The 23131-nt window shown below is 41.3% G+C and overlaps 1 protein-coding gene and 1 pseudogene across 5 annotated transcripts in view; one reads left to right on the forward strand and one right to left on the reverse strand.

Annotated features, from left to right (window-relative positions):
• Positions 1–23131, forward strand: part of Map7 (microtubule associated protein 7) — a 139591-nt gene that overhangs the window by 75383 nt on the left and 41077 nt on the right. For all 5 annotated transcript variants that reach the window (XM_070010633.1, XM_070010631.1, XM_070010632.1 and 2 more), the window contains exons 2-3: positions 12401–12496; positions 14991–15068. In XM_070010633.1, coding sequence (XP_069866734.1) covers positions 12401–12496; positions 14991–15068 — 174 coding nt within the window. The remainder of the gene's footprint in view (positions 1–12400; positions 12497–14990; positions 15069–23131) is intronic.
• Positions 21871–22274, reverse strand: LOC138818969 (small ribosomal subunit protein eS24-like; annotated as a pseudogene).

Raw genomic sequence — 23131 nt, forward strand, 5'->3', positions numbered from 1 at the left:
GGAGGTGGGTGGATTGTACATTCAAATACGTAATCCACAACTAACTTTCTAGACTGGGTGTCAAATATGCTGAAAACGGTTGACATTCTATTTCATTGTCCAGGTCTTTAGTAGGGGCATAGATTATAAAGTAAATTAAAGAACTGGCTTCTGTCTATCCTCTATGAATGCATCTTCTGGAAACTGAGCATTTTCTAGCTATGAGTAGCAGTGAATTCAAACTCATGGACACCTTGGCAAATTTCCGAAGTATGTACTGTCCATGAATAGTGGAACCACAGCATTGACCAACTGACCACCTGAGAGACATAACAGAGGTATAGGTTTGAACAGGTCTTCATACCTCACCTCTTAACTGTAGGAGGTCCACATAGTAGATTTTGCAGTACTGGGGCTTGAACTCAGGGCCTAAGCTCTGTCTCTTATCTTTTTCTGCTCAAAGCTGGTACTCTATCACTTGAACCACAGCTCTACATCCAGCTTTTTGGGGTAGTTGATTAGAGATAAGAGTTTCTTCTGGAGCTGATTTGAGCTAGAATCTGCAGCTTACAGCTTCATGAGTAGCTAGGATTACAAGCATGAGCCATCACAGCCTAGCTCTGTGGCTTTTTATTGGTTGAGACATTTTGTTAATGTTTTGCCTAGGCTAACCTCCTGATAGACAGCTTCCAAGTAGTTAGGATTACAGGCATGAGCCACTGCACCCAGCTCAGTACACTTTTAAAGCTTAGATGTTATAATGAGTTTTAATGTATATGTTTCCTTGCTTTATGGTGTCACTTGTAAATGCTTTCAGTGGTATTTCGGAGTTGTGGGGTTCTTTTGTTAACTTTGTCTTGGTCAAAGTTTTCTTTTTGGGCAAATCTTTCTTATTAAGCTCTGCTGCCATATATTAGAATCATTTGTCTCTATTAGATCTTGTTAGTCAAGGGCTGGATGAGCATTTAGAAACAGCAGATGCTAAACTGGACATCCTTATTTGAATTTAGAGCCTTTAAAATATATATATATATATGAAAGTACAAAAATTTATGATCAGCCAGGCGCTGCTGGCTCACACCTGTAATCCTAGCTACTTAGGAGGCTGACATCTGAGAATCTCTGTTCAAAGCCAGCCTGGGCAGGAAAGTCTGTGAGACTCTTAGCTCCAATAAACCACCAGAAAACCAGAAGTGGCACTGTGGCTTAAGTGGTAGAGCGCTCACCTTGAGCTGGAGAGCTGAGGGACCACGCCCAGGCCCAGAGTTCAAGCCCCACAACCAACCAAAATTATGATCAACATTTTGAACTTTGGATAATGTTAGAATAGCTGTTCTAGGGCCTAGCTCTTATAATCAACCTGAACATTTTAGTAAAGTCAAGTTTTACAAAATAAGTTGAGCTTCTTTTTTTTCCCCATAATGAAGTGAGAAGTGGTAGACATTTAAAGTTGGTTTATAATAATTTCCAAATCAATAGAAAGTGCAGTGTATGGCCAGCTGATTTTAATTGTAAGCACCTGTGAACTGACTATGAATTCTGTCTGTATCCCTAAATTTTAGATGAAATATCATTCTTTTATGTATACTACTAGCTGGGTGGCCCCAAATTGCTGTTAAGTTGAGATCAGTGTTGCATTTTTATAACCTTGCCATCGATAGTGTCTGTATTGACTCTGTTAAATGGCAGTGGGTTGGGGGACCTGCTGATGATGTTGGCTCTGCTCCAGAGAAGGAATTATGCAGCACAGTGATTTTCCAGCTGGCTAAATTCATAGGGGCAAAACTGTTGGCTTCTGGGTATCTCTGTGGACTGATATAAGGGCTCCGAGACAGAGACAGGGAACCTTGCTCTCTGAGTGCTGAGATAGTCTTTCTGATGCAGGCCTCACCTGACTGGATTCCAGTCCGTAACCTGTCCAATGGCCAAAGAGGCCAAAAGTAGCAATGTGGCTCACCTCCTGAGGAGTGTCACTCCGGTGGGAAGCAGGAACCCCTTCATCACTGACCACACAGCATGGGTCAGTGGAGGGAAGAGACTGAAAATGAGTAAATATGTCTTCTGCATTATCTCTGCCTTAGTAATGCTTCTTAAAATTGAACAGATCATTGTGAGACATTGTTCTTTGTAATCGAGCAATTATTCTACCAGGTATACAAGCAAAATTCCAGGTATCCAAGAAAACGCTGGAAGTTTACCTGGGTACAATACATGCACAGATATAGGTGGTTGACTAAGAAATCTGCCTCAATGATGGAGGTGATGCATTGTGTTTGTTCCTAACTCCCCCGTGCCATGATTTGGTCTTTGTGTCACTGATGCTCAATAGCTGATGTCCCTCTATTATTTTAGAGAGTAGGCCCTAATCTCCAGTTTAAAGTCCCAAATAATCCCTTTCCATATGGTCAACTTAATTTGACCATTCTGAAGGCCAATAGGCATGCATTACTTAATGTAATTTTTTTTCTTGATTAAGATTTTTCAAGATCATCTAGTGAATTACAGAAAGAGAAGGTAAATTTTCCGTGGTGAAACATAACAAGCCTGGCATTGGCTGTTCCTTGATGCTCATGATCTTCAGAGAAAGCTTTGTATTTTCGGGTGATTTTTAAGTCAGCTTTGGACACATGAGGACTAGACTTTTTGTCGACATCAATAGTTGCCATATTTTGGCTAGCAGGTATTTGTTTAAAATATATTTAGCCTGCTAAAAAACCTTGCTAAAGAAGATCCAGTTACTAATTGAGGAACATAGATATCTTTCTTTCTAAGACAAATATTTTTAAATCTAATGGCTAAATATAACTTTCTCTGAAGTATGATTACTCATGGCTCTTACAGTCACTAGACTGCAGTAATGCTCATTGTTTGTGGGTGTTTTAGGGGACCTGGTGATCAAACCAAGGGCTTCACATGCTGCAAGCCCTATCCTGCTGACTACATCCTACATCCTAGCCTATGCTGCTTTTTTTTTTTTTTCAGCTGCTGGTGGTGGTATGGGCTTCACACTTGCTAATTAGGCACTCTGCTGCTGAGTCATGCCTTCTGCCTTTCTTGCATTAGTTATTTTGAAACAGGGTCTCAGATTTTGCCTTAGCCTACCTTTGGAACCACAGTCTGCCTGGTTTATACTTCTTGTCATACCTGGAATGACAGGCATGTACCAAAGTTTCTGCTTTGTCATAGCTCTTTGTACTCCAGAATGGGAAGCTCGATAACTTAATAGACTCAGATATTTTTTCAGAACACAAATCATACCCCTTTGAAAGTCACCAGTTAGAGTTGCAAGAAGTCACCTGTACAGCGCCTACCAGATGGGAGACAGCACTATGTTACTGTAGGTGTCATCGGCCACCTTCACCATGGACCACCAATCCCAATATGAGAGAAAGGAGCAGCCTCCTTACTCCACACTGATGGGTACCTCCTGGCAGAGCAACCTCATGATTCTGGTTTGAAATGAAGGTGGTCCACATGTATTCTTCCACAATTACACTTCCCCATTCTGTTTTCTAGGCAGAGAAGGGGCCAGGGAAGCAATCCAGTTCCAAGCACCCAGGTGCTTTCCCATTTTGGCCTACAAAACTGAGCTGGGAAGGAATAGTAAGTGAATTCCCAGAGAACACACTCAGCTTTACAGCATCTAAGAGCAGGTTCTTGGGTAAAGTCCTAATAGTGTGACCATTCATTTAGAAAAGATTGAAGAGCTAGTGACAGGCTACAGAGGAGAATGTGTAAGCTAGAAAGCAAATTGCAGGAGAAATGTGTCTTAGATAACGTCCTTTATTCAAGGCCTTCACAAGTAAGCTCAATACATATAAAGGGCCAGGGCTGTAGGTCAGTGCATCAGAAGCAGCAGTAGCAGAGAATGGGGACTTACTGGGTAACTGCAGTAACACAGCCTTCCTATGATGTAGGCAAAGGAATGAATTCCATGAATTTCTAGAAGAGAAATGTTACATTATTGGTTTGGGTTTTTTCCCCCCTATAGTTCACATTTTTTGTCTGGCCTCTCAAGAGGACTATCAGAATTTAGAACTTTGGAAACAGATGGGCTGGGAAGGTGACTCAGTGGTAGAGCGCTTGCCTTGCATGCCTGAGGCCCTGGGCTCGATTCCCTAGCACCACATAAGCAAACAGGAAAAAAGCCGGAAGTGGCACTGTGGCTCAAGTGATAGACCGCTAGCCTTGAGCTGAAGAGCTGAGGAACAGCGCCCAGGCCCAGAGTTCAGGCCCCACGACCGGACAAAAAAAAATAAAATAAAGAAAGAACTTTTGGAAACAGAGTCTAAATATTATATATAATGGAATGAAACCCAATGCTGAGCAGTAACGGGCAGACTGGAGTGTAGTAAAGTCAAAGCAATGTGATGTGGGTAAAAATAGCTAGAAAGTAATTCATGAGGAAGAGCTTTGAGCTGAACTATGATAAGTGGGAGGGATTTTGTATGTTACTATAATAGTGAATATTTATCGTTACACATTTGTGAAAAATGAGAAGTACTCACCGACCATGAACGGCATGAGTTATGGGCTTCCAGGGTTAATGATGTGTCAGTGCAGGTGCATCAATTTCAAAGGAATAGACCACTCAGGCTGGGATATTGATGGTAGAAAGACTGGGTTATGGGAGTATCAGAGTGAATGGAGCTTTCTGTACTTCCTGGCCAGGTGTGCTGCTTTAAGGCAGAAATGAAACAAGATTATAGGTGCATAATTGGAGATGTTGAGGGCTGGTGTTTCAGTGGTGGAAAGATGGCTGCAGATGTAGAAGTGACTACAGAATAGCAAGAATAGGTAGCTTATCATTTTAGAACTTCAAGGTTAAAGTTTAGAGGTTCCTTGGAGTGAATATTGGAATAAATTTTGCCTTTCAATACTTACCACTCATTCTTGTGTAAGAAATTTAAGCCTGTTTTACTGTTTCTTTACACAAGAGGAATGACAATTACTGATATTTTGCAGCAAGTTTTGTTGATTAAGCTCAGTCAACTAATATTCATAGGGATTCATGCACATATTTTTTAAAAACTGATATTTAAAAGAGCCCACTGTTTTTTGGAATTATTTCTAAGACCTGTTTATTTTCCACTTTGGTCACTTTATTTTACATTTAAGTATAAATTCTTTTCTATTGTGTGGCCTGCAATAATTGTTTTATGAAATCCTGGCATTAGCCATTCCAGTTTTTCTTCAAGTAAATTTATATTCCATTGAAATAAAAACCACCTCTATTAGTTGGTCAACTTTTAATTAAACAACCTGTAATAGAACTGAGGTCTAATTTTTTTTCTCTTCTAAATTACTTAGTTTCTCCTAATTACACATTGAGCTGAATAGGTTCTAATTTATAAACTCCATCGAGCCATTGAAACACAGATGGGTGGAAACTAGGGCCTGACATACTATTTCTCAGGATAACTGGGAAACTTTAACATGGTTAGACTTTCCTCCTCTTGTTTGTACTTTGTCCTGTAATTTGCTTGGTCATAAACATGGTTCCTGTTATGAGACAGGAATATTCATATTACAGTTAAGCATTGTGAGAGATGTAAGTTGCTGAGAGAAAGCCATTAGTGTAGCTGAAAAGGCTTGCTTTTTGATCTGGTTTTTGTTAATACAGGTGGGAGATAATTGCATTTTCTATTTCATTTATTGGATTGGCATCTGGCTGAAAGAAAGCTTTTATTTTATTTGATAAAAGCCTTGGTTGAATGTACTGCTTATTCATGTTGACTAAATGTGTCCAAAGGATTTTGTTAACATGACTTAAAGAAATGTATTAATAGTAAACAATGGCCTGATAGGTGATTGCCCATGGCTCTATGAAATATAAAGAACACATGCTTTTCTGAAATCTGCATCTTCTCATGCTCAGCTAAGGTAGATGATTCCTGAGATTTGATAAGTTGCCTCAGTGAAGATGGGGCATTATGAATTTGTCCAGCTGAAAGGCTTTTCACAAGACCTTTCTGGTGCTGTCACTGTGCTGTCCTGTCCACGTGCTTTCTATGCACAATGTAGGCCACTGTCTTGTGTTTGAATGATGCCACCATGCTTCTGAGATCCTTACTGAAGTGACATCTTACAGACCTTTCTATATGATGCCATTTATATATATGCCTTTCTTTATGAGGATGTAGATTTTATGTCTTCTCTGACCTTTTCTCATACAGAGTGGACATGACCTTGGCCCGCCTGAGAATCTGTGATCACTTTTTCTCTCCAGCCTTAGCACATATCAATAAAATTTGCAGCCTGGGGTCCAGCCCAGTGGGAAGGCACTTGTCTGGTATGCACATGTTCTAGGCTGTATCATTCTCAATCACTGGTATGAATTTTTACCTTTTCTACTATGAACTGACTGGAGTTTAGGAACTACTCTTCCCAAGTTCTAGAACCCCGAACTGATCTTCTATAGCATCTACCATAATCACCAAGTCAAGACTTCTTTTTCTCTACAGAGTACATGAAGTGCAAAGAAATAAATCTTAATTGTTTCAGCAATATTGGAAAAGCTGTATATCACTTAGTTGTGCATGATTACCAAATGCTTCTGTTGAATCACTTGTGACTTTGTAACAAGAAATGAATGATAGAGAATTGTTGTCACACCTATAATCCTGGTTACTCCAAGAGGCTGTGATCTGAGGATCAAGGTTTGAAGCCAGCCTGGGCAGGAAAATCTGTGTGATTTCTATCTCCAATTAACTACTAAAACGCTGGGCATGAAGGTATGGCCCAAGTGGTAGAACACCAGCCATGAATGAAAAACCTAAGGGATAACACCCAGCCCTGAGTTTATGCCCTTCTAGTGGTGTGTATACACACACACACACACATGCACACACACACACACACACACACACACACACACACACACACGAGAGAGAGAGAGAGAGAGAGAGAGAGAGAGAGAGAGAGAGAGAGAGAAATGAAATGTAAAATGTAGCTAGATGTTCCACCAGACCACACAGTCGCTTTTTTTCTGGTGTGAAGGGCAAGTGAGAGTCACAGCACACTATCTGTAAGTTTGCCAAGTGGACAGGCTGTTTCCCTGTACTGTGATAGTCCATAGAAGATCAGTTACACCAATCAACTTCTATCTATGTTTCCTCTTTTAGCCTTCCTGAAGAATGACCCAAACCACGTCCTGCCTGGGCACATTTCCTTCTCTGAACTACTGCTCCTCCTCCCTGCCATTTGTGGTGGAGTTTGATTTCCTTAGACTGTCTTACAGGATCTGCATTAGAGGAGACCCTGGGGCCCAACAGAGTTCCTGCCATGCTGTGCCAGGGCCTTGAGCTCCTCCAGGGGTGATCACGTGACTCTCCCCTTTCCTCAACTGCAGGCACAGTTTCACCACATTCACATTCCTCTGTGTTTCTTCCCCCCCTTAATCATCACAGTTTTGTAGGTGACTCAAGTAAGTTAACCAATCTGATCATTTCTCAGCGAGCAGAATTCCTTGGATGCATGCTGGGGGTCTTATTCCCTTTTGTCATTTTCTCTCCAGGGATTACCTTTTCAAGTCCCTTTCTAGCAGGGCTGTTAGCTTCCCTGTTCACTGTTCACAGGTGCAGAACCTACTGAAGAGTTCACAGCCAGGAGCTTCTACCTGTCAGTGGCTTTCTAGTGCTTCTACAGTAAAATCCAGACTTGGAGTTCTGGGTAGCACTTACTTCATCTGCTTTTCTTTCTAACCCTGTTCTGCCCAGCCAGGCCTCTGCTCATCCTTCCTAGTTTTTGCCTTGGTAGTTTTGCTCACATATGGCCCCAGCAAGGAGTGTTCTTCACATCAGCCTTCACTTACTTTCAGAGACCCTTTCACACTATCTGGATAGTTCATTTTGGTAGTTGGTTTTTCAAAAGTGTGGTGGATGTGATGTTGCTGTTTCTGGTGTTTGCACATTGTCTTCTAAGTATCTCGAATGTGGATTCTGTGTCTTTGTAGTCTCAGTTCTGGCCTGGGGTGAGAGTGTCTGGAAATATTTGTTGGAAAAATGACTTAACATTTCTGAGCCTGGGAATATGGTGGTTCCATTGAGAGCGACATCAGGGGTTGGTTGATATTCTGAGGACATTGAATTCAGATGTTGACAGAGTTCCAGCGATTGCAAAGATCCACCAGTGTGCAGTGAGCTGGAAGACCGGAACACTGCTCGCTCCTGCTTCCATGCAGCTGTGGGCTTGAATGCATTTTGATGATGTCTGACACCTCAGAGGTAGTACTTCAGGCCATAAGAGTAGGGTAACCTTTCAAAAACAAGCAATAAGTTAGGGAATCACAAACTCATAAACAATATAACCTAGAATTAGCTGGCGAAGGAAAAAAAGGTAAGAGGAGACACATTTCTTACTTGATATAAGTGGTGCATCCCTCATCCAAAATTCCTTAATGCTCGCATTCCTGAATTTTTTGAACATGCACATAATGTCACAGGTAGGGAACTCTACACCTGACCTCCTATGATAGCATGCACACTAAAAATAACATATAAAATTACCTTTAGGATGTGTGTGTATATATACATATATATATATATATATGAAACATGAATGCATTTCTTCTTTAGACTTAAGTTTCATCCCAAGAAACTTAATTATGCATATACAAATATTCCAGAATATGAAACCATCTAAAACTGAAACACCTGTGGTCCAGAGCATTATGAATAAGAGATCCTTGATCTGTGGTTATTTCCAGTTCAAAGCATAAGGAGATTTGCTGAGCAGGGTGCTGTCTTAAGTGCAAATAGGAGACAGACTGAGGTAATGTGGGAAATTAAATCCAGGCTTATCAGATGCTAAATAACTTGATAATCTTTGATTTTTACTACACAAGTTTGTAGTTATGAAGAAATTAAAGGAGAAATTTTATATTATGTGGAATAAATCAGAAAAGGCACTAGGAATTATGAAAGTATTTTATTTTATTATTTGAATGCAAATTTTATTAATAAAGAACAGTGCTTATAATCTAAGTTATAATACTCCCATCAGGTATATTTGAATAAACAAATATAAGAAATATATGTGAATATATATAAAAGAAATACAAAGGACAGCAGTATCTGGCCTGCTGTGTAAATTGTCTTAGATAAATTGCAACTGTAAGATGAAACATAAATTTACTAACATTCAACTATCTTTTACTATGAAAAGGTGATTGAATCTGATTCAACCTCTAGTTCTGTGTTTGAGTTGACTCTCCCAAAGCTGTGTGTGTGTGTGTGTGTGTGTGTGTGTGTGTGTGTGTGTGTGTGTGTGTGTGTGTGTGTGTGTGTGTGTGTGTGTGTGTGTGTGTGTGTGTGTGTGTGTGTGTGTGTGTGTCCAACTGAACAATTATCAGAGAGGTGCTGCTTGCACAGAGCAGGAAACTGAGTTTGAAATGTTTGCTGCTTCCCAGCCCATTTCTGTGTCTTGCCAAAACCTGTAACTGAAATTATCTTCTCCATGTCGAGTTCTGTATCTGTCAGTGGGACTTAAATAGAAATAGCCCTAAGTCATAGAAAAATTGCCAGAGAGCAAGCATCTTGACCAGGTCATCTGTTGGACTTATTATTGTGATCAGGTGAAAAAAAATCTCTTCCATAGACCCCTGTGTTCCAAAGTAGAAAGGAAAAGTCCCTTCGTGGGAACCTTGCACAGAGCACAGCGGACAGTAGAGCATGTGATTGCAAAGGCACATTGTTGCCATTACTGGAGCTATGCAATTTTTTTTGAAGGCTCCCATGGCCCACAGTCTCTCTCTAGTGTTTCCAAGTGCATCTAAGAGAGACAGTCCCAGCCCACAAACCAGCTTGGCTCTTCCTTCCTCTCCTCTTTACTCGCTCTCATGTGACACTAATGGAATCAAGCTTTTAAGCCAGCAGGAAGATCAATAAAGATTTCATAAGGTTAGCAAGACTTATTGAACATCATGGCCAGACATGTGGCACTCAGTTTTCTTTTTTACAAAAAATGAAAAAGAGGTTTAGATAAATAATATCAGAAAGTTACTGAATCATTTAAAATAGTAGCTTAGTGATAAATTTTTAAATGGCATATGCAGTTCTGTCTGCTGCCTACCTAGGATTTTAAATTTTAGAAACCTAAGGATTAATAAATACATGTTTTCATGGTTTCTTTGTTGTTGAAGATTTGGGGTTGTTTAATTACTGTGTGTGTGTGTGTGTGTGTGTGTGTGTGTGTGTGTGTGTGTGTGTGTGTGTGTGTGTGTGTGTGTGTGTGTGTGTGTGTGTGTGTGTGTGTGTGTGTGTGTGTGTGTGTGTGTGTGTGTGTGTGTACGCACACGCGCTGAGTATTGAATCCAGGATCTCACACATAGTAGGTACGCATTATACCCTTGGGCTATATCTCCAGCCCCACTGAGCTCTTTGTGTGGGGTGAGGTGTGCTATAGAGTTTGGTAAGTGTGGGATGGAGCTGCCACATCTTTCACTTTCCCTTCTGGGTCAGTTCAGGGCTGGATCCACTCCTATTCTTCTTGATCTGTCCCTTCAGCACAAGTGTGTACACACAGTGTGACCCTGTTCCATGGGAAATTGCTGCATAAAGTTTTCTTCACTGGTTAAGTCCTCCTAGAAACCACTGATTGGTGCCTTTGTTGTCATTCCCTGACTATATTTAGGCTTCATACTTGCTAGGCCAGCACTCTACCACTAAGCCCTATAGCCCCAGCCTTCTCTGCTGGGTCTCTACATAAAAATTTATTTTTATTTTTGGTAGTACCAGGAGTTATACTTGAGGCCTCATACTTGTTAGATAGGTGTTTTCCGCTGGAGCTACTCCATTAGCCTTTTTGTATTGGTTATTTTCAAAGTAGGGTCTCACTCTATTTCTGGGCTAGTCTGGACTGCAGGCTTCCTAGCTGGGCTTCCTGTGTCACTGAGATGACAGGCACCTGCTACTGCGTCTGACCATTGTGCTTCTTCACCTGTAGCTGTGTGCAGCTATCTTGGTCAAGACAGTCTCACAAACTTTTTTTCCCTCATCTTGTCCAGCCTCAAGCCACAGTCCCCATCTCTGTCTTCAAAATAGCTAGGATTGCAGCTTTGAGCCACTGTGCCCACTTACACATTCAATTGTAAGGTACATCATAAGAACCATTTTTATTTTTATTTTTTAAAGAGTATGTCTGAAACATAATTATTGTGGTACTGTTTCAAGTTAAGAACCTTGAACATACGCATCCCTGTTTGTGAGGGGTGGAGGAGGAAGTCATTAACCTGTATGATTTCGGTGGGTGAGGAGGAGGGGGTAGTGATGGGAACCAGTGTTAAAGAGGTGACTTTGCCATCACAGTTGAACAGAAGTAGAAAAGACATGAACAAGAGCCTTTCAGGTACATACTGAAGCTCTGAGATGGATCTCACAGTCAGTATTACTAGAGCAGTCATCGACAGGGCAAGTAGTACAGACCAGACCACTGCACCTTTCTCGTCCATGGTAAAGACTTTGGATTCTCCTGTGGCCTAGGTAGGATCCTGGGACGTTTTGAGCAGAGGGAGGGAGGGCATGACATGTCATCATAGGACCAGTATTGATATAAGGGCCCAGTGGCCCATGGCAGGACCAGGTAGACTAATTGAGATGATGTACAGATACACATAAATGAGATGGTTAGAAAGCAGGCAGTCAGATGGTGGAGCTGAACAAAGATATTAGTGAAACTGAGTATAGAAGAGAGAGAAAGCAAGGTTGTCTCCCATTTTAGACCTGATTGGCTGAAAGAACTGAGGAGCCAAACTAAAGGGACACTAAAGATGGAGTAGGTAGGAAGACAGGAAAAGCATCCAGGGCTGAAGTTTTGAAAAATATGCTAAATCATATCACATATGTAAAAAAATTTTTTGGACATGGATGACTTTGATCTTTCATCTAGCCAAAGAAGTACCTGTTATATCTGCCTTGCATTGCTTTCCTAAAAGACATATCCCTTTGTCTCTAATGATCTCAGAGGTGCTGGGGTATGGCCAGGTCATAGAACCCATGGACCCAGCATGTACAAGGCCCTGTGTCCAACTCCAAGCATCACAAAAATAAATGGAAATACTCTATTCAACTTTGGCCATAGGCCTTTCTCAAAATCCTAGTGCATATCTCCTGGTTCCCTACTTAGTTATTTATGTCCTTTGAAACTTTCAGTTTTTATTGCACGAGCTTGTGAGAACTAAGAACATTGTGTGTGAACTGAGATAAGACCCTTAAACACTCTGTGACTACAGGATTGATGGCTGGAGAGTCCTGCTCACCCTATCTCTAGGACAGGGTTGTAAGTGCTTCACCTTTTCATTTCCTAAATCTGGCCTTATGAATACAAGGATACACCGGATACAGAGGTTCACAGTAAATATTGAATGGGTGAATGTTTCTGAACAAATTTGAAGAAACTAAATGTCTTTTCTCTTTTTTCATAGCGGCTGACAGCTATAAAGTGCAAGATAAGAAATCATCCCTCAACCGCCCTTCCTCTACAGTTTCAGGACCAAGTAACAACTCTGGAAATAAACAAGGTATGATGCATTGCATGGGCTTTGGGGATAAGAAGACTATTTCAAAAGCCTTAGAGGCATGCTGGTGAACTGTAAAGTAGATTTTAGGGGAATTTGGTTCCAATCTTACCACCCAAATACACATTCACTGGTATGATTTTTATGTCACAACCACAGATCAGAGCCTTGGTTTTCTCCCTTTCAAGTAGAGAACAGATATTTGGTCTGCTTTTCTCAGAGTTGTACTGATGGTGAGTGACAGAAAGTTTGTGGATACATTTGCTTATGGCAAGCAGCATATAAAGTAATCATTTTACTCTTCTGTGTTAAAATTCACATAACACAAATTTTGTACCTGTATGACCAGCATTATTGTATATGGCTTTTGTAACTTAAGAAAAAAGAAAAGGAAAAAAAAAATTTGTCAGGTGCCAGTGGCTCACGCCTGTAATCCTAGCTACTAAGAAGGCTGAGATCTGAAGATCACGGTTCAATGCCAGCCTGGGCAGGAAAGTCCATGAGACTCTTATCTCCAATTAAACTGCCAGAAAACGGGAAGTGGCTCTGTGGGTCAAATAGTAGAGTGCTCGCCTTAAGCTGAAGAGCTCAGGGACAGTGCGCAGGCCCAGAGTTCAAGCCCCAAGACTAACAAAAAAGAAAAAAGAAACTTAAAGACTTAAGTCTTTACACATGGCAAAGCTCACATAGCATGTTTTTTACTCTATGTTCTTTGCAATGATTGTACCCCTTTTTCCACAGTAATTTCATTTAATAGCTTATGATTCATCATCGGTTCCAATTGTGATAAAAAGAAGCAGTCTGTAAACATAATACAGTTAAATAGACAGTGCAGTTTCTTATGTATGGTTCATGAGTGGGATTAGCATAAAATGTCATGATAGGGAACCATCAAAAGAAGGAAAAGCAAACTAGAAAAAAAAAGGGAAAAGGACTAGAAGGAAAGACTATAAGTTCTGCATGCTGTATTTGAGGCCAGTGTCCCTCAAGAACAGTGTGGTGGCCACACCTGCTACATTCTAGCACTGGGGTGGCTGAGGCAGGAGGACTGAGAAGCCAGTTTGGGCTACAAAGTAATGCCTGTTACTAAAACAAACCATAGAAAGCATTTTCTTTTTTGGGGGGGAGGGTCCAGTCGTGGGCCTGAACTCTGGGCCTGTGCGCTATCCCTCAGCTCTTCAGCTCAAGGCTAGCACTCTACCACTTGAGCCACAGCACCACTTCCGGCTTTTTTCTTTTTGCTTATGTGGTGCTGAGGAATCGAACCCAGGGCCTCATGCATGCAAGGCAAGCGCTCTACCACTGAGCCACCTTCCCCGCCCCGAAAGCATTTTCTCACAGAAAACATTCTCTTTTTACTTAGTTTTATCCTTTGTTTTCCACTTGGATAACACCTTGAACATATAAGTCTATTGAGTAAATAAATCTGACTTGTCATTTCAAAGAAAGGGACAATAATAAGGGTGACTTGAAGGACACTGCAAAAAGAGCCAAGTAGTAAGAGGCCAGGGGAAAGCTATCCCACCTCTTGCCCTGCATTTCAAAGGCTCTTAAAAAGGTCACATTCCATTGCATAATTGAAAAGACTCCTTAATTCAGGAGCCCCAGTTCTTGTGACTGGGGCTGTCCGTGCTGGCGTGGGCAGGTGAGGGGGTATGTCCCATTCTGTGTTTAGAATTTGTATGAAATTTGGCATGTACCTGAAAGTAAGCTACAAGTGGCTCCTACTTCAATTTATAAAGTGGTGAACTCTCTTACAAGCTTTTTTTTTTCTTTTTTCTTTTTTTTTGGTCAATTACAGGACTCAGTTGAACTCAATCCTGGATGCTGTCTGAGCTTTTTTGCTCAAGGCTAGTCGTGCTCTGCCACTTTGAGCCACAGCTCCACTTCTGGTTTGTAGATAGTTAGTTGGAGATAAGAGTCTCATGACCTTTCCTACCCAAGCTGGTTTAGAACTATGATCCTCAGATCTCAGCCTCTTGAATAGCAAAGATTACAAGCACCAGCCACCAGCACCCGGCTCTTACAAACTTTACATAATGTACTTATATGGTTTTTATTAGTACAACTGATTTTCAATTTTTATGACTGAGGTTTTTAGAAGTAGAATTTGTTATTTAAGGAATTCACCTAGGTAGGATTGTTGGTGGTTAAAGATGGGGGGAAAAACTCTTACCACATCTAACTTTTTATAGGTTGAGATGGGGTCTTGTGAACTTTTTTGCCTGGGCTGACTTCGTATCACCATCATCCCAACCTCTGCCTCCCAGGTAGTTAGGATTATAGGCACGAAGCACTATACCTGGCTATATAATGTATCTATATGGAGGGAAAACAACCTTGTGAATTGTTATATAATCAAGTATATCACTGTAACTATAGACACATGTACTAATTGTGTTGAGGTGTAGTAATATTCATCAGTTTATTAGATCAAAAGACATTTACCCAGGTATTTTTAAAAATCACTTCCTCTCATATTTTCACCTTATTTCAGAACCTCCACCTGTGCTACGTGTCGATGACCGCCAGCGGCTGGCCCGAGAGCGGCGTGAGGAACGGGAAAAACAGCTAGGTACCCAGATCCTGCCCTGCAGGCCTTGTTTGATCTTGGAGGAGCTCTCTTGCTGAATTGTTATTTTTTTCTGCTCTAGAATGAGGGCCACCTGCCATTGATAGATGTTACTGTCACAGCTGTTCTCTCTCAAGGACCTGGTAGACTTTAGGAGCACTGTGAAGGAGAGTTGAGGAAGTGATTCACATACACAGCAGTAAGCACAGCCCCAGGATTAGATGATTATTTTTATGTGTTAGTTCATGGTATTACAGTTTCACATGGCACAGGAGAGAATGTGTATTTCAGTGGAATGATGCTGGAATTTGCAGGAGAGAGAGACAGAGAGAGAGAGAGAGAGTGTGTGTGTATGTGTGTGTTTTCCCAAGTTCAGGGCCACTTGCTCAGCTGGTGCTCTACCACTTCAGCTATACCTTCAGTCCAGCATTTTACTGGCTAATTGGAGGTGGAGTTTTGTAGACTTTTTTCTGCTTAGACTGGCAGAGAAAATGAATATGAGAATTTCTGAGCCTATATAACACCCAGCTACCTAATGGCTCCCATGTTGGAAGGATGCTGTGGTTGAATTTCTAGGCAGGTGCTCTGCATGTGCTGTCAGGAAATGCAGAGACCCACTGCTGAGGTATCTGACTTCTGTCTTGTTTGTGGACATCCTTGTGAAAGGTCACTAGCTCGGACATTTATTAACCTATGGACTGCTGGAAAGCTGGGCCACAGCCCTGGCTTACTGGTAAGCAGAGACCAGACGCTGAGGTAAAGTACTCACTATCTTCTAGAACACAGCAAAGAATTCATGACGCGGAGGTAAAGCACTCATTGTCTTCTAGAACACAGCAAAGAATTCATGCCAGCTCTTCCTTTGTCTTGATGCCTTTTGGGATTTTGTTGTTGTTTGTTTTTGTGCTGGTACTGGGCCTTTAACTCAGGTCCTCACAATCTTACTTGGCTTTTTTTGTTCAAGGCTGACACTCTCCCACTTGAGCCACACTTTCACTTCTGGATTTTTTTCTGGTTAGTTGGAGATCAGAATCTTTTGGATTTGTCTGCCCAGGCTGGTCGTGAACCACAGTCTTCAGCTCTTAGCCTGTTGAGAAGCTAGGATTACAGGCATGAGCCACCAGTACCTTGCTTAATGTCTGCTTCTGCAAAGTTGCTGAAACCTGATCTTCTCTTTATGTACCCAGAAAAGAAAGTGCTTGGCCAGTGTGACCAGAGATTATGGATATTTTTTAATTTACCCTAACTTAGGCTGCCAAATGCACTATAGCGAATGGTTAATAGTTTTCTGAAGTTCTGAGCTGCAAGAGTGAATGTTTCCATGGGAGGTACCAGCCCTTTATCCTGTCCAGACCTCGTTGGCATCCTTTTCCCTGTCACAACAGTCACATGATGGCATTTGTTTTGCTACCAGACACATATTTCAGTAACTTACTGGAAATTCACAGCCTTCTCTGTTTTCCTAAGCTTGTGTATCTGTGCGTCCATAGGGGCCTAATATTCCCTGTCTCTGCGGGTTGGCAGGTCTCTGGAGATCAGGCTGGCTCTGCCATCTGGGCACCTTCCTCCTCCCATGACCTGTCCCAGTGCCTAATAAGGAATGGGAGGAGGAAGACCAGGCTGAGCAGAACTGAAATGAGAAAGCAGAGCTGTAGAAGCCAGAAGAGACTAAAGTAAAGCAAAAAATAAGAAAGCGGTTCTGTTCTGGGGTGACTGTTACTTGCAGTCTGTCTCCAGTTCCATCCAAGTTAGCACTTTGTCCCCTCCCACCACCTCCCCTGCCATCTTCATTGGGAGTGTCACCCTAATAGGCACCTCTCTAGAGCTGTGTTGTGAATTACAGGTTTGTATATTCACAATTGCTTAAAAAGAAGAGCTTCAGTAATATCAACAACACGATCTAAATCTCTCTGAGCTCTTGCATATTTGATCTAAATCTCTCTAAGCTCTTGCATATTTATATTTAACTCCTGCCTTTCCATATGAATTTCTTCATGTTCTTCAAATCAGGCATCAATAGGATTTTTTTTAATTGATAGTGGAAATCTACAAAAATAACTATACTTCTTATGCTTTAAAGGTCTAAGACTTGTAGCTAATTCTCCCTAAAAGTTTTATGAGCATGTTGGTGGTGGTGGTGATGGTGGTGGTAGTGGTGGTGGTGTGTGTGTGTGTGTGTGTGTGTGCGTGCTCGCGGTACATGCCTATACTGGGTCTTGAACCCATTGCCTGGGCACTGTCCCTTGGCTTTTTTTGCTCCAGGATGACTCTCTTGACCCACAGCTCCACTTCTCGTTTTCAAGAGTCTCAACAGTCTTTTCTGCCCAGGCTGGCTTTGAACCATGATGCTCAGATCTCAGCTTCCTGAGTAGAATTACAGGCATGAGCTACCAGTGTGCAGCTTTTTTCTTAAGATGGTATAGTGTATTTTGATTCCTGTTGATGATATTTAACATGAACTCATTAATTTATATATTCAGAAACTTGATTTGCCAGAGACTGATTTAAAAAAGAGAGAGAGAGTAAAGTGGAGGCCCTGCCCTCCTCAGCTAGCTTCAGTCCAGGAAAGGCAGAAGCAAACCTTAGTTACCATACATGCTGTGTGCCTCCAGCAGGAGAGCCTGAGGAAGGACCAAAGCCAGCCTGCCCTATTGCTGGTGCCTTTGACCACCAAGTAGAATCATCTACAGGACAGACGGACAAGGCTAGGGCCTGGAGGAATGAGGAAAGGACAGGAGGAAACAACACTTACTCTTCAGATTATTATCACAACTTTTTTTTTAATGGTGAGCTAGTATATAATGGATACAATACTTCTCTTATTCTTACCTTGCTATATTAAGTGTCTTAGTTCTGATCTTACATCTTTTTTTTATATTTGAATCCTAAGTTTTGCTGCTTGCTTGTTTGAACTAGGGTCTTACTATGTCTCATGTTAGCCTCATACTTTGGACTGGCTTTGGACTTGTCATCCTCTTACTCCAGCCTCCTGAGTGCTGGGATCTTAGGCATTTACCACTATGCCCGGTCTCAAATCATAATTGTAATGGAATATATTCCTCCTTTTTTTTCTTTAGAGTTTCATTTTCTTTTTAAATTTTAAAACTGTATTTTTGTACTACTTTTATGTACTGAAACCATCATAATAGAAGCTAAGTCTTATGTGAGGCTGCCTACATAAACATGCATGCAGAATGCCTACACGTACATACATTAGGCCTCGGAATACATGAGGGTGGTTTCTAAGGCTTCTTGAGTACAAGTACCCAGTACAAGTACATCACAGTAACCAGATGATAACTGCACATAGACTGCTTTCTTTACAAGCTGTGATTAGCCAGGGGTTGGTGGTTCACACTATAATCTGAGCTACTTAGAAGGCTGAGATTTGAGGATCAAAGTTCAAAGCCAGTCCCAGTAGAAAAATCCTAGAGACTCTATCTTTAATTAACCACCAAAAAGCTGGGGAAGTGGAGCTGAAGCTCAACTAGTAGAGTGAAAAAGTGGAAGCCCCAGTCTGGCACTGAATAAAAGCTGTTACAACTCCACACTGTTACAAACAAATAAACAAGAGCCCTTACTGAATAGAAAATATTTGGAATTTACATAGTTGGAAAACAAAGGAAGAGATTATGTCAACAGTTACTTTAAAGCTTTCTAAATAAAACACTGGAAATTAGTCCTCAAATTCTTGGAAGGCCAGTTTAAAATGAATGGTCATTGACACTGATTATTTACTGTTAGATATGGGTTGAAATTGACATAGAAATCATTAAGGTTTGGAGTAGGTTGTTTTTTGGTCCTTTCTTAAATTTTAAAAAGCAAACTGGAGGAGACAGGGTAAAGGTCTGACTGTCTTGTTTTGAACATGGTGTATCAGTACTATGTTGCATTTGGACAGAATCTATTAATAATTTTCTGTGGGCTAAGTCTCCGCATTGTGCTCTAATGCTTTGATGGTGGGATTATGCCTGTGGCGTGCCTTTCTATGTTACTCTCCAGTTTTTCACATAAAATGAGTCATAATAAATCTTTGCTTGTGAGACTGCTTTGCTCTGATGGTTGGCTGGACAGATGTTCTTGGAAGCTTTATCTTTCTGCCTTAAAAGCTTTATAAGTGGTTCTTCACCCACTCTATTCCATCTGATTCTATTCAGGCCATTTCTCCAAACTCCTCTCTCTGGACTTCAGCATATCTACCCTTCCCTTTCCCTCTCCTTCTCCCTCTTCCTCTCTCTCTCCATCTTCTCCCCTTTCCATACAAGTACATACGGGCCCAGGTATTGGGACTTGAACTCAGGGCCTGGAGCTATCATTCAGCTTTTTCACTCAAGGCTGCCACTCTACCACTTGAGGCAAAGCTCCTCTTACAGTTTTTTGTTGTTTGTTTACTGCTTAATTGGAGATAAAAGTCTTAGATTGGTTTGCTCAGGCTGGCTCAAAAATGTAATCCTCAGATCTCAGCCTCCTAGTAGATAGGATTACAGTATAGGAATGAGCCACTGGTCTCCACCTACTTTATGTTATTGAAATTAATTTGCTAACTAGTAAGTTAGTAGTTGGGATGGTGTTTAGTCAGAGATGCTGGAGATACTGAAGTGAAGACACATTTCTCATCTCTTGGAACTTGTATTCCAAGCCAGGAAGTAACCTAATACAAGATCCAAAGTTATATCACTTCTAGCTACAATTCATTTTTCATGTGTCTCATAACCAATCCATCAGGAAATAACCTCCAGATATACCCAAAATGTAACCACTTCACACTCTGTTAGACTCGTGCTCAAGCCACTAAACCTCTCCCCTGCAGATTGCACCGCCTCCCAGCTCTCCTTTCTTTCTCCCATCTCCACCGCTCCGTTCTCAGTCACGCAGCCAGTGCAGCCCAGTTAGAAGGGGGCCTGCTGTGTCATGCCTCTCCATCTTACACCTTTTTGTTTCTTAAACACTCTAACACAGTCCTGAGTCAGAGCTGTGAACACTTGAGTATTCCACATTGTAAATCTATAGCCTCTTCTCTCTCCTTTCTTTGTTTTTGTTGCTGGTGGTAGTGGTGGTTTGGGTTTTTGTTTTGTTTTGTTTTGTTTTGTGTTCGTACTAGAGCTTGCACTCAAGGCCTGGGTAGTGCCTTAACTTTTTCATTCAAGGCTGGTGCTCTACCATTTGAACCATAGCTCCACTTTTGACTTTTGTGTGGTTAATTGGAGAGAAGAGACACTTTGCAGACACTTTGCTGCCTGGGCTGGTTTTGAAACTCCATCCTCAGATCTCAGGATCTGAGTAGCTGGGGTTACAGGCGTGAGCCACCTTGTCCCTTTCCCTTCTTTAGTTTTGCTTCAAATGCTACCTTCTCAGTGTGGCCTTCTGTAAATTTGCAGCTCTCTCAAGTAGAATTCCCTTTTTCTCCCTAGCATCATAAACATCTAAACGTATCAATATTTTACTTTCTTCTTGTGTCAGATTCTGCTGGAATGTGCTCCTGAGGAGAAGGGGTTTTGCTTCTCTTGTATCTACAGCAGCTTGGCACATAGCCAGTACCCAAACTTTGTTGAATGTTACATGAGCAGTGCAGAGGAGTATTGGGGAAATTACAAATTAGTGACATTAGCAATAGTTGGGTTGCACAGGTATTTCTAAGAAGAAAATGTTCTTACTAACCCAGACTGACTTTGAAGTTGCAGTTCTGCTTCAGTATCCCAAGTGCTAAGATTACAAGCATTCATTCTGTCACCCTGCCCTTAAATTCTTATTCTTACCATCTTCTCACGTGAGCAAGACAGAGATATTTATAGAGGAGTTGTACCTTAAATCTTCTTACTGTTCATGTTTCATAAAGCTAATAACTCTTGAAATATTTTGACAAGATCAAAAGAATTTTTAAGAAATGTTTAGTAAGACAGTTTAGGGAGATCAAGGATATCCCTTCTTGAAAATGACATGGAGTAAGTTGAAATTTTTGTGTCTAATTTTTAAGTGTATTGACACACTGCTGACACTGAGGAAACATTGAATTAAATTATTTAGTCTCTTTCTGAGACCAGTATCTTCCCTGCCCCACCTGTGGATAGAACCCAGGGCCTCAAACTTGCTAGGCAAGCGCTCTAAAATCTTATTTGACAAAATTTGCATTTCTAACTTGGACTTTCTGGGCTTTTCTGGAGTCATCAGTCATTAAAGATTGTCACAGAATATAGGATTGATAGAGTTCTCAAACAAAAATTCAAACCTATGAAACTTTAATGCATTCGTATTGGCTTTTATAGCTAAGTTCAAAGTTGTACAAGAGATCTATCATAGTGTAGTGTTTTTGAATGAGTAAGTTAACATATTGCCGGGTGTTGGTGGTTCACCCTATAATCCTAGCTACTGAGGAGGCTGAGATCTGAAATTATAGTTCAAAGCCAGACTAGACAGAAAGTCTGTGAGACTTTATCTCCAATTAACCACCAGAAAACAGGAAGTAGAGCTGTGGTTCAATTGATAGAATGCTAGCCTTGAGCAGAGAAGCTCAGGGCCAGCACCCAGGCCCTGAGTTCAAGCCCCACAACCAACTGGAAGAAAAAAAAAAAGAATAGGATATTTTTTTTAAAAAAAAGGATTTTAACCTTTGAACAAACTTCAGTTAAATTGTAATTGAAGGGCTTGGGGGGGGGTGCTTTTTATTTTTGCCAGATTTCTTTGCTTTCAGTCATAGCTTTTCTCTTTTGTTTGTTATTTGTTGTTTTTCTTTTTTTTCTTTTTTACAGTTTATTAATCCCTTTGTGAAAAACTCGTCATCACCGCAGGCCCTGCCACTGCAGGATCTTTACTCCTTTGGCTTCTTGCCAGCTCCAGCACTGGCTTCTCAGTCCCTCTGACGTCTTCATTCTGCTTTTGCATTCCTTTCTCTGTTTCCTCGAGGTCTTTTCTTTTCATACAGGCCATGTCTTGCAAGTCTGTGTTTGAGGGTTTTTTTTTTTTTTTTGCATAATCCAAGGAATCATAAATCATGCCAAAGCCAGTTGTCTTGCCACTACCAAAATGGGTTCTGAATCCACATACAAAGATGACATTGGGTGTGGTCTTGTACATTTTGACAAGTTTTTTCTGAATTTCTGTCTTAGGTACTGTTGCCTTTCCAGGGTAAAGAACATCCATGACCATCTGCTTCCTCTGAAGTAGTCGATTAGTCATGAATTTCCTGGTCTGGATACTTACTATGTCATTCATGATGGCGGCAGACCTTCAGACAGCTAGGGAGGAAAAGAACCTGTTTTTCTTTGATTCAATCCCTCCCTCCCTTCCTGCCTCCCTCCCTCCCTCTCTCCCTGCCTCCCTCCCTCCCTCCCTCCCTCCCTCCCTCCCTCCTTCCTTCCTTCCTTCCTTTCTTCCTTCCTTCCTTCCTTCCTTCCTTCCTTCCTTCCTTCCTTCCTTCCTTCCTTCCTTCCTTCCTTCCTTCCCACGTTCTTTCATCATAGGAATCAAACCCACAGCCTTGTGTTTGCTAGGCAATCACTCACTCTACCACTCAAGCTTTTCTGTCAGCCCATTTGTTTTCATTTTTTTCTTTTGAGATAAGGTCTTGCTACCTTTTGGTCCTTTTGGTCATGCTAGCCTCAAACTCACAATCCTCCTGCCTCCATCTCCCAAATGTCTGGAATCACAAGCATGTGTCACCACACCCTGCTTGTTTTCTTACTCTACATTTTCCCCCCTCTCTCCCTGACCTCAATATGTTGTTGACTCAGGGACCAACAGTATTTTATTAAGATGTATGGTCAAGAGATAAATCATCATTCTGTCTCAAAAGTATTTACAGACAAGTTAGTATTAGTGAGCAAACAATAGTGATAGAGCACTGGTTAGACTTGATTCCTGATCTCATACTTCACATTGTTTAAGAGACATTTGTTTGGACAAAGGATTTCTCCACCCATAAGAAGGGAGAGAGGGAGGGAGGGAGGGAGGAAAAGAAGAGGAGGGAGAGATGTTGCGCACCCATATGAACACCCACTGGATATAGACCTTCTCATCCAAATGTCAAGTAAGTAAACTTTGACAGCTCTGCCATCAGTCTTGATTGGCAT

Source organism: Dipodomys merriami, unplaced genomic scaffold (assembly GCF_024711535.1).
Source record: "Dipodomys merriami isolate MVZ:Mamm:240054 unplaced genomic scaffold, mDipMer1.0.p SCAF_8, whole genome shotgun sequence".
Classification (NCBI taxonomy): domain Eukaryota; kingdom Metazoa; phylum Chordata; class Mammalia; order Rodentia; family Heteromyidae; genus Dipodomys; species Dipodomys merriami.